The 11,598-nt window shown below is 31.4% G+C and overlaps 1 protein-coding gene across 2 annotated transcripts; it reads right to left on the reverse strand.

Annotated features, from left to right (window-relative positions):
• Positions 1 to 5,273: 5,273 nt before the first annotated feature.
• Positions 5,274 to 8,937, reverse strand: LOC123214702 (pentatricopeptide repeat-containing protein At3g53170). 2 transcript variants are annotated; one of them, XM_044634650.1, is made up of 4 exons: positions 8,556 to 8,934; positions 6,244 to 7,339; positions 5,767 to 5,914; positions 5,274 to 5,667 (listed from the first exon to the last, which is right to left on the reverse strand). In XM_044634650.1, exons 1-3 carry the CDS (start codon positions 8,910 to 8,912, stop codon positions 5,892 to 5,894), a joined length of 1,476 nt encoding a protein of 491 aa, XP_044490585.1. In that variant the 5' UTR covers positions 8,913 to 8,934; the 3' UTR covers positions 5,274 to 5,667; positions 5,767 to 5,891. The 2 variants fall into 2 exon arrangements, with proteins under 2 accessions (XP_044490585.1, XP_044490587.1); XM_044634652.1 differs by lacking the exons at positions 5,274 to 5,667; positions 5,767 to 5,914 and adding an exon at positions 5,921 to 6,135 and having other exon boundaries at positions 8,556 to 8,937.
• Between the last annotated feature and the right edge of the window lie 2,661 nt (positions 8,938 to 11,598).

The following is an 11,598-nucleotide window of genomic DNA, read 5'->3' on the forward strand; positions in this document are numbered from 1 at the left end:
TATAGGTTTAGACTAAGATTAAATTAACCCTTATTCGAGCTTAACTCTGTTTGAATCTACCTTTAACTAGTTTCTGTTCAATACCCTTAGATATGTTTACAACTTTCTTAATTTTTAAGAAAAAAATCATTATAACCCTATAACAAAGAGAATCCCTTTTTGTTCCTTTTTTGTCTTTTGTATTCACCTTTACAACATAAAATATATTGTCATTGTCGTCATGCATGGAGTAAAGAAGATTAGAAACAAAATTTGAGCACGCAATTACAAGAAATGCATTGCACATGTCAATGTAGAAAGAAAATAGTAATGGATGAATACATGCGTGGCTGATATTCACTTGATTTGTAGACAAAGTGATAAAGAAAGGAGAAGGCTAGCTAGAATTGGCAACCAATCAAGATTTTGCTTTCAACAACAAAAAATAGACAGTAAAAGAGGAGCTGACTCATCTGATTTTGATTTTGATTTTGGTTTGTGGGTTTGTGAATTGGGATTGAGTATAGCCTTATCAATGCATGTACTTTGGGCAATTTTAGTTCCATACATGGAGAGTTTTATGAAGTTGAGACTTGGAAAATAGTAGGGTTTAGTAATAATGGTAGCTTTGTTGGTATAATTTATCTTCAATGGAGGAGTGCTTGCTGTTATTACTTTTCAACAAACATTATCTATTATTGTGTTTTTATTATACAATGGTTTTTAACCTAAACTGAGCATCGACCGAATCAAGAAGTTGATTTAAGTCTTGATCTGAGTCAATTCAGGGTTTTATCATTTAATATTTTCAGTTAAAGGTCTATTCATATACATCTTTTATCATACAATGGTGTCATTTAATTAAATGTTTCAATTAGTTATTATTTTTAGATTCAGATAAGATATTATCCCAATCAGAAGACTAACTTATTGGTCGGACTGATAACAAATTAATAAATATTATAACATTATTTAAACAAATAGAAGTATAATATGATAGTATGTGGTGTATATTCTCTATTAGATGAACTTGGTTTGATTCCCAACCATTTTAAAATTTTAACCCTCAATTTGAACAACTTCATATAATTATATATCACTCCAATTAAAGATTCAAACTCTATTTTTAAAATGAAATATAAAATTTAGGCCAAACAACTTATTCCCACCTAAAGTATGTTGTTATCCCAAGTTTTCTCCCTTAACTTTGAAAATTTCATTTACCCACCTATGGATGGTTAAAATTAATGAAACTCTAACTCCTTAAAATTTTATCTTTTTTCCCCCCTAACCCCCAAAAACTAACCATTCCCCCCTAGACCAAGTTTTAAAAAATAGTATTCCCCCCCAGGGTTTAGTTTTCAATCCCCGACGTCAAATTCGGTACCATCGCCATCGATGAAGCTTCTCCGACATATCACCATGCTCCAACGGCCTCTCTCCCCTCCTTTGGAAAGTCGACCGACACAGATCTTACTTAAAAAGACAAAAAGCTTCATCAATAATAAAATGATGATTTTAGCCTTGAAACAATTAATTTTAACCATTGATGAGTGGGTAAATAAGATTTTTAAAATTAATAGAGGGAAACTTGAAATAACAACATACTTTGGGTGGAAAATAGTCCTTTGGCCTAAAATTTAATCCAATTCATTGGACGAGATTGAGAGAAGTGAATTGGAGAATTCAAGAATTTTATCACTTGAATTGGAGGCACATGTTTGGTGCTTTTCTTCGTTTCAAATGAAATGCATGTCCACATATGGGCATATACAATGCAAAGACAATATCCATGGAAATGAAAGAGATGACACCAATTATGCCCCAACAATGAACAAACAATACAACACCATGATTTCATATCTATGTTTTTTAATGTGACATTTGACCAACCAAATAATAAATAAAGTTTCTTTTTTCATACTCAAATCAAACTGGCTTAATTTTGAAAATTAGCTCAGTTTAGTTTGACTTAATTTGAATTTATTTAGATCGACCTCGAGTTGAGAATATCAACTCGTTTCCAAAATCGAGTCAAAGATGGATAAAAAGAATTTGACTCAATCTAACTTACAAATCAGGTGATGACTCATAACTTCATTTGAATTATATCAAACAATTATTAAAACAATGTTATTTTACCAATTGTTAGATAAGATAATATTGTTTTATTAATGAATTATAAATTTGAATCATAAATTCAAACTACAAATTTACGCCGAATTAATTTTTCATTTCAGTTAAACTCGAGTTAGAGATATTTAGTCTCAATTTGGTTCGATCGTATCTACCCCTATTTTATACTAAGTCAAACAAAAAAGAAAACCCTTATTTTGCAGTGTCATTAATTTTTTTTTAATCTGACAGGCTCTTGTGAATTTAAATTAGGTTTAACTTGGACCGCACCTTATGTTTATTCAATTAAACTCACATATTAATGTTAGGCTTTTATTTAATAGTGAATACTAAACGTGACATCAAAATGATTAAAATTCTTATGTTTGCACTCTCATGTATCACGCATCATTCTATTCTCAATTTATTAGTCACCTCAATCTCATATATCATTAGACTTATACACTTAAGCAAAGAGGGAATTAAATATTAATAAAATTATATATACAAATAATAAGTATTAGTTTATATATTAATAATGATATATCTTTATGTAATTAAGTAATACTTTATGTATAATTGAAAATCACTCAATCACACAATAATACGTTTTTTTTAATATATAAATTAATATTTATTATTAATATACATAATTTTATTAATTTTGAATAAAACTATATTTTCTGTTGGTAAATACTAATTTATATAACAATAATTATGTGTAGTCCTTTATATATATATATATATATATATATATATATATATATATATATATATATATATATATGACATTTTAAAAATATATTTAATAATGTTGAGAACTCAAACCACTAAAGGTGTCACTTTCTGAAGCTAAGGTGGGAATTAGCTAAAAAATTGTACTTTATGTACCAAACCGTTTGAATAACTGAGTATGAATGGTGCCATATTCCTCCAAACCCATATCTAGAATGTCTAGAACTTGCTCAAATTGGTGGAATCACTCCATGAAAGTTCTTTACATATCTTTAAAGTCAAATGCAAAAAGTAATAAAATAAAACAAAACAATATAAGTAATATTATATATATATATAATCAATTTATCTATACAATTTAATATGATAATATATGATTGAATGATTTTAAAACGAGAAAAAAATAAATAATCATTTTATCTAATCACTCAATCATACGTTATCATATCAATTTATATAAATAAATTAGTAAGATTTGTTTGTATATATAGTATTTCTCATTCATTAAATGTTCTATGTTGATGTAAGTAAAAATGTTTTCCAACTATACCTAAATCAAGATTCTAGATGATCATCACCTTTTATATTTATACATATATATGTGTTCAATGGGAAACAAAGAAGTAAGAAGTCTTGTTGTTCCTCAACATCTTACATAAATTATTCTATTCCTAGTGGGTTTAAATTAGAGGAAGGAATCATAACATTTTCATACTATCAACTTAATTCTTTATCAAATGCCAAATGCCAAATACCACCACCATGGGTTCAAAGAGGCATGCATTATTGAGGCATAACATAATTAAAGAGGGATAAGAATAATTTTCCAAGTTGACATGGAAGTGGAATATTGAAAGAGATACATGTACATAATTCATACTTCTAAGCTTTAACGCAACAGTGGCCATAGTGGATGTGGAAAAGAGACAATTCTATGCCCAATGTGGGGCGGTGGGTGGGGGTGAGGCATAAATTGATTGATCATGAAAGAGCTCTAACTTTGTGTTTTAATATTAAGTATTAACTTGTGTACTATATATGATATATCACTATATGATTAAGTTAATTTTATCTCTAATTTAAAATTATTCAATCACATAATGACATATCATCGTTAGTAAGCAAATTAGTAAAATTCATTGATTCTATGAATACCCCTAATGTAAGTTAATGATTTTTCATTTCTTCTTTTTTAGTTTAATAATATTGTATGAATAAACGATTGAATATTTATAAATGCAAACAAAATGATATATTATCGTGTGATTTAATAATTTTGAATTAGAGATAAATAAAATAATTATATTATCTAATCACAAAATGACACACTAATTTATTGTCACCATTAGCACCCTTGATTAATTTAATGAGATGGTCTAATACAATGTGTTTTCACTAATTAGAAGTTGTTGGTATAATGATTAAAAGCCGCAAATACTTACCAAAATAAGTCCTTGGAATTGACCCTCCACTACTTCTGCTTAGTCTTCTTGTCCCAAAGTCTTTGGATTTAATTTCATCAAGGACTAGAATAGAGTTTTAAGAACATGGGTCAATTAAACTATTATTATTATGGCTTTTCTTTCGTCACTTCTAACCAATGAAATTTATAAACCCATTAGTAGAATTGACTTTAGTCTTCTTATCCATAAAGTATTGGGCTTGTAAGTCTTAATATTCAAGGACAGTGCACAATTTTTCAGCATTGCAATGATGTTTTGCAAATGGGTTTTGGCTTTTGGTCACAGTTAATGGCTCCATTCAGAGGCTTTTTTAGCTTTTGAAATAGAGTTCCACACTGTCGTTATCTGTTTCTTTAAATAATTTGAAGCTTGATGAACTTAATTAAGATTCATTTTGGCGTAGAAATTTTCGCTACTTTGTTACATGTATTTATACTTGTGCAACTCCTTTTCACACATAATCTCTTAGATTTTCAAGTTTGGAATTCAAAGTTAAAAATAATTGTTTGATGAATATGTCTTAGAATAGTTTTATTTGATGTGATACTTAATATATAGATTGGATTAGATTCAATTCAAGTTGTCGAGTTTAAATTAAAACTTGGACGAAATAAGCCCAGTTTAGGTTAAGGATTATACTTCTTTTCCTAAAACGAGCTGAGTTCAAACGATCCAAACATTTTAAGTTCAAAATTTGAATCTAGCCCAAAATAAGATTATTTTAAAGTAAAGTTTAAACCTCAATTTGACAATCTTGAAGCAAAAGCAATCTGGAGCTGAGTCTTGTCCAAACTCAACCCAGAACAAATCCAACTGTAGACAGAGATAATTTTTTAGGGCTAGAGCCCATTATCCAGAGGCCATACGTACAAGTTCAGCTAATTTTCTGGGCTGAAAAACTTGAGGCAGAACCACTTTCTTGCTTAAATTTTGGTCTCACAAAAAGCAGCATGAAAAATCAAAGTTAACCAAATATCAGGATACAAGTCAACCAAATATATACACACCAGAGAACTCCATTCGCTGATATCTGTACCTAAACCTTTAGTACAAAATACTCCCGTATATGAATGAAAAAAAATATGAAACATTCTAAACGCGGTACACAAAACTCTTTAATATATCACATTCCAACCTCTATATACCAATCATTTCCTTTATTTCAGCAAATTGTTTGGGTAAATGTATCCAACATTGCCGGTAAAAATGTTTCACACGTGTACCGTGGCCAATCCCAAAATTGGAATGCACCAAAACATGATACCGCTGTTCTTCCATTATTCCATATCCGGGCATGGTATAACAGATAATATCGCGTTGAGCTCGTCAATGATTCATGAGCTTAGTTCAAACATAAACCGGGATCCTCTCGGAGCTATCAAGTAATTAAATATATGCTTCATATCAGAAAGATATCATAAATCTATATATTTAACTAAAATGCATACAATGTTTGTCAATACACTATAGTTACCTTCAATAAAAGAGGTCAAAAGGAAGCAAAACAGAAGCCAGCATACTATCTTCCCTAGTTCTGACCATCCTGGATGTTTCATTTGTCCAATTATGAATTTTGCTCTTCTTCGGTGATGAATCAAATCAGCAAGCAATCAACTTTGTACCTAGGTGAAGGCAACAATGTACAAGGTTAAACCAAATATGCAATATGAAAATTCATTTACTGAGACTTAATGTCACTAAATCTTGAAATTTATATAAGTTCTCTTATCCCTAGCAGCCTACATCCTTTGCGCCACTTGGTCAACACTTTACCACCCATCTTCAGTGCCCATTGAATTATGAACACTTCATTTCTCTAACCAGAAATCTCAATGTGAACACCCAGTGATATCAAACAAATAGGTAACTACTGCTGATACAAGGGTTAACAACAATAAATAATCCTTGACAAGCACTAAATTATAAGAATTTAGAAAGTATGGCAAGATACCTGAATTGTCCTTCATACTAATCATCTTATTTTCTAGCTCTTCAGCAGCCTCAATCATGCCTTGGGCAGTGTACACTTGGATCATAGTGGCAATGGTGATGTTGTCAGGTGTGCAATGCCTCTCTTTCATAGCCAAAAAAATCTCACCCATCTTTTCTACATCACCAGCCTGGCCATAGGCACTGATGATGCAATTGAAAAAAGGGGTATCCAAAATCACATCAGAATTCGCTACCTGCCTCAAAATTGAATCAACTTTCATTATTTGCCCAGCTTTATGATAAGCACTAACAAGAGAGCAATAGGTTATAGAGTTAGGCTTCATTCCTTGATACTTCATTTTCCTGAAATATTCATCCATCTTCTCAATATTGCCAGCCTTCCCAAATATTTCAATAAGGATGTTATAAGTAACAACTGTAGGGCGGAAGAACCTTTTCTCCATGAAATCCATTACAGACCTCATTTTCTCATACATGCCCACTCTTCCATATGATTTAATTAGGATATTAAATGTTTTAATGTCAGCCTTTACTCCCATAAGCTGAAATTCATCATACCATCTCTCCATTTTCTCAATTTGTCCACTATTCCCATAAGCAGAGATCACAGAATTGAATGTGAAAACATCCGGGAGACAGCTGCCACTTTCAACCATTTGAGTCAATGAACTCTCCATTTCTTCAAACATGTTAGCTTTACCATATCCATCAATGATTGTATTGAATGTGACTGTGCTACATTCAATTCCCAAGTAAGACATCTCAGCAAGAACTTTTTCAATGAGATCAAATCGATGAAATCTAGAACAACAGTTAAGAAGAATAGAATAGGTATATACATCAGGTTTGCAATCACAGACTGACTTCATATCATCAACAGTAGAAAACGCTTTGTCAATGAGGCCACTTTGGCCATAGGCACTTACAAGAGCAGTATAAACATCAATAGTTGGTTTGAGCCCCTCAGACAACATGACCTCAAACAACAAACTTGCTTCCTCGGGTTGTTTACACTTGCCAAGCATCATTAACACCTTTGTATATGTTTGGCATCTAGGTTGATACCAATGCTGCTTCCGAAGAAGTCCAAAAATCTACAATAAAAATCATTTCTCATGTCAACAAATAGTGATCACTAAAACATATTGAGATAATATAAACATGCAGACTACAAATCTACAAGTAACCAACCATTTAGCTTTCATATTGCAACTGACCAGCCATCCTTCTAACTAAAGTGATTAAAGGGGCAGAACAGAGTTCATATTTCCCAACAAAATTCAACTCCGAAATTGCAACTTGAAAAGCCTCAAATGTTAAGATTCAAACTATTGCAAATTGTTCAAGAGCAATTCATAAGCCCCACAACTAAAAAAAAGCATCACAAGAAGAAACACAATTCTCATAAACACATTTTAAAAGAAAATTGTTTCAAAATTTTAACATAACAACAGAACATACCCCAACAACCCTGAAAAGGAAAACCAGAAAAAATAAATTAGAACCAACCTTGAGAATAACCCAGTAATATTACCAATTTAAAAAAGGCTTCTCATAAAAATTATAGATATAAAATAAACTTCAGCGGCCAGTAAATAAGATTCTGAAACCTGAATCATTATTGGTAAAAGAATGAAATCTAGTCATTTGTACAGCTCAATCAAAAGTGAGTTTTTAAGTTTCCGGGAATAAAGTTACCCTGATAAAAAATAATAATAATAAAACTACACGTGCAAATATTTGTTCCTAACTTATTCATACACAAACGTTATTAAAGGGATAAGGCTTGATCAAATGAATATTTCCAGAGACTTGAATATGAATTGCTGAGAATTTGTACTAATAAATTATCTTTTTGCCTAAGCTCATAAAAAATGCAAGCTTAAATTGTGATGGGGTTATTTTAACGTGAGAGAAAATGTAAACAAGCATCAATTTATATGGAAATAGTTTTACTCATAAAAAATTATTCTTCAATCTTAAGAAATATAAACAATGTCAAATTGACCCAAATTCTGATTGTAATTGCTCTGGATTCTAATTGTAATACTTCATACACTCACAATGAGTACAAACACAGGTGCAATAATTCATGAACTAAGTACATGTACAAATACGGGTACAGCCCCTAATGTGCATTATTCAAAAGACAAAGCAAACCCAAGTTGCAGTGAATCAATTAATTAATTTTTGAGTCATGTATAATGTGGATTCTAATTGTAATACCTAACGACACAAGTTACAGGATGACTTACAGTATGAAATATCAAACATTGAAGAAGCTTAATGAAATATCAAAAGAGTACAAACCTTCAGAGCAAGTGCCCACTTTTTACCTCTTATGGCTTCTTCAAGAGCTTCTAAAACAGCTTTAGGCCACAGATTTTTGTACTTCTTGGAATTGACTTTGTTCTCAATGTTTTTAATAGCAAAATCAGTTGTTAAAATCTTAGACAATTCCTTCTTCGCCTCTTTCTGTAACCCCGTTTGTTGGACATGGCCGGAGCCCCGTTTTGATGAATGGATAGTGAAAAGCTGTTGTTTGTGGATTGCGGGTAAGCCGGTGGCGGTGTTGGGTGATGCTGTGAAAGAAAGAGATTGGCGCATGTTAGTGGGGATAAAGATGGTTTTGCTACAGTTCCGGTGTAGTGGAGAATGCAAGTTCATACGTCAGTGGAAGTGAAGGATAAATTGAGCAAGGATGAAATGTTGGGCTTTTAATAACTTTTATTGGGCTTATACTCTTCTTTTAGTTCTATTTTACAACAAGACCTAACGCGCAATTTGGATTGAACAAATGGAGTTTAAGTTTGAATTGAAGTTTGAACCGTTAATATGGAGTGGGTCTTGTTAGGACTCAAGTTAAATTGCGCCTAAGTATGAGGAGTTGGGACAGAGGAGGCATGGTGGAGAGATTTCGTTTGTGGCTTTATATGTTGTTAGGATTTAAAACGACGTGTGACACACTAACTTTGTTTCATTCTTTATTGCAAAAAGCTGCTAATAATAATACTAATTGTTTTCTTAATTTTCGTTTTTCATCATCATCATCCTTTTATTTTTCTTACAATCTCACTATTATTTGACAAATTTTGTCTTTATTGTCACTCTTATGTCATAACCCAAATATTCTTCCTCCCTCCCAGATTTATCAACCACAATTGTCGTTGTGGTGGTTAATAATAATTGATGTCATAGTTACTTTCATTTGTGTTAGTCGTGATCTCACCAACGTCAAACTAGTGTCTCCCAAACCTCTCTTGTGTTGACCATTTAACAAATAGTCTTAATCAGATTTTACCTCTCATTTGTGATGTGTGACTCACCAAAAATATAATTTAACGGATCTAGATTGAATTGACAATGAGTAAGAATGTGAGATAGAAAAGTTATACATAAGACTAATAAAAAATTAATAATTTGTATTTAGCTTCAATAAATACAAAGTCATTTTTATATTTTCACTAACTTCATAGAAAATTATAAAGATATTTATGAACAAAATTAACATCCGGGTGGGAAATAGTCATTCGGGCATGCAAAAACTCACAAATTGAAAATATACAAAAAAGAAAGCCTTAAAAAGTAAATACATAAAACTTTAACGGAACCGGCAAACCAGTTATATATTTGAATCTCCTTTTTGGAATTCTTTTCTTCGTATCATAATAATCTGTGTGTCAGCGGTGTGGGTCGTCTTCTTCCTCATTCTTTACGCCTTCCATTCCTTTCCTTGAATTCGCTTTCCTTCATTGCTTTGCCTTTTCGTTTGAAGAAAGATTAAAAGGAAGAAGAAGAAGATTGAAGGCAAAGCAATGGGGAGCAAATACATGGAGATTTTGGACGCAGGCGTGAGGATTGCAGCAAGATTTCACTCTCACTGCCCACATACGGCTCCCCGTTACTACCACCCGCCGGCTAGTAACAACGACCACAGCGGTGGCTCCGCCTCCTCCTCCTCCTCCTCCCCCAGGGATGGTGTTAATGCTACCAAGCCGGTGGTGATGGGAGTCGATACAAAAGACCTCCTTTTCTGTGCTGCTATTTGATATTTGTTTAGTCTTCATCAATTGTTCGTGATTCTTGCACGTAATTCTTCTATGTTACCCGTTGTTTTCTGGAAATTCTCGAAATTGGTGAAAAAAAATGTATTTTCTACAGGAAAAATATATAATTATTTTACCCAAACTTAAATAAATTAATTTCATTCTTTAGTATGTTATCGTGAAATTAATTCTACCGAACTTGAATAAGGTTATTTTTAGATTGGACTTACATTCAATTTGAAAATTAACTAAATATTGTTTACAAAAAATTAAATGTTGAGTAAGTTACATTTTCCCATCGTAGGTTTGACTAATCACGGTTACAATCTCTTAAATGTTTAAATTTCAAATATCTTCATAAAACGTATCTTTGTTAATGGCAAAAAGTTTTTTGGCATGGTTCATTGACCCTGAATATTTCACTTGTGTAGATTTTCCATTTTGACTCTGAAATAAAATAAATAAAAAATTTAAGCTTAAAAAGCAATAGTTGACCATCTGCTCAGATTTAACATGAATACCATAAATTAAAAAGTAAAGATTTGGTGAATCCGGCCAATATTTTTTTTCATTTTTTATTTTTTAATTTACGGCCTAAAGAAGCTAAATGGCTTTTGTAAGTTTACACCATCAGTTATTTTCTAATAGAGTTGCAATTTGGGTGGGCATTTAAATGAATAAAAGCATTAAAAGGGGAAAGAAGTAGAGTTTGCAAAACCCAGGGTGGACAATTTTTAGTTATAATTTATAAACGAGTTTCGCGGATTGTGAGGTCTGATTTGAGGACCAAAGGATATCAAAGGCAAAAATGTTCTGACGCATTCAAAAATAAAAGCAACTTTTACGTCCACCCACCAACCACACCATGCCAATTAGATATTATTCAAATATGTGGCTTACAGAATATATATATATATATATATATATATATATATATATATATATATAAGAAAATTTATTTTACTCATTCAACTTAAATTTTCATCCACACGATCATCTTATTGAATAATTCAAAAATCTGATATCCAAAGAAACTTTTTCATCCACTCGTTCATTTTATCAAATGATCTATATATTTGTTAACTAATGAGACTTTTTCATCCCCATTTTATTTGTTTTAATCTATGTTTCCAATTCCGCCTGAGCATTAACCCAATAAAAGGTCAGTCCGAGCCTTAACCTATTAAAAAAAAATTAAAACAAATTTGCTTGACGACAAATTTTAAGTCATAAAAACTCAAATTCAAAGTCTGAATGTCAACATTTTTTCCTCTAATATCAATTTCCAGTTAAATGAGAATTGTAGA

Source organism: Mangifera indica, chromosome 4 (assembly GCF_011075055.1).
Source record: "Mangifera indica cultivar Alphonso chromosome 4, CATAS_Mindica_2.1, whole genome shotgun sequence".
In the NCBI taxonomy this organism is placed as follows: Eukaryota; Viridiplantae; Streptophyta; class Magnoliopsida; order Sapindales; family Anacardiaceae; genus Mangifera; species Mangifera indica.

Bases quoted from the DNA above. Each gene is read 5' to 3' on its own strand.
- LOC123214702 (XM_044634650.1), bottom strand. From the start codon at position 8,912: ATGAACTTGCATTCTCCACTACACCGGAACTGTAGCAAAACCATCTTT. The intron at 7,340-8,555 runs GTTTGTACTCTT...TTTTTATTGTAG, and splicing joins AGTGGGCACTTGCTCTGAAG to ATTTTTGGACTTCTTCGGAA. The intron at 5,915-6,243 runs GTATCTTGCCAT...GCCTTCACCTAG, and splicing joins TAGTATGAAGGACAATTCAG to GTACAAAGTTGATTGCTTGC.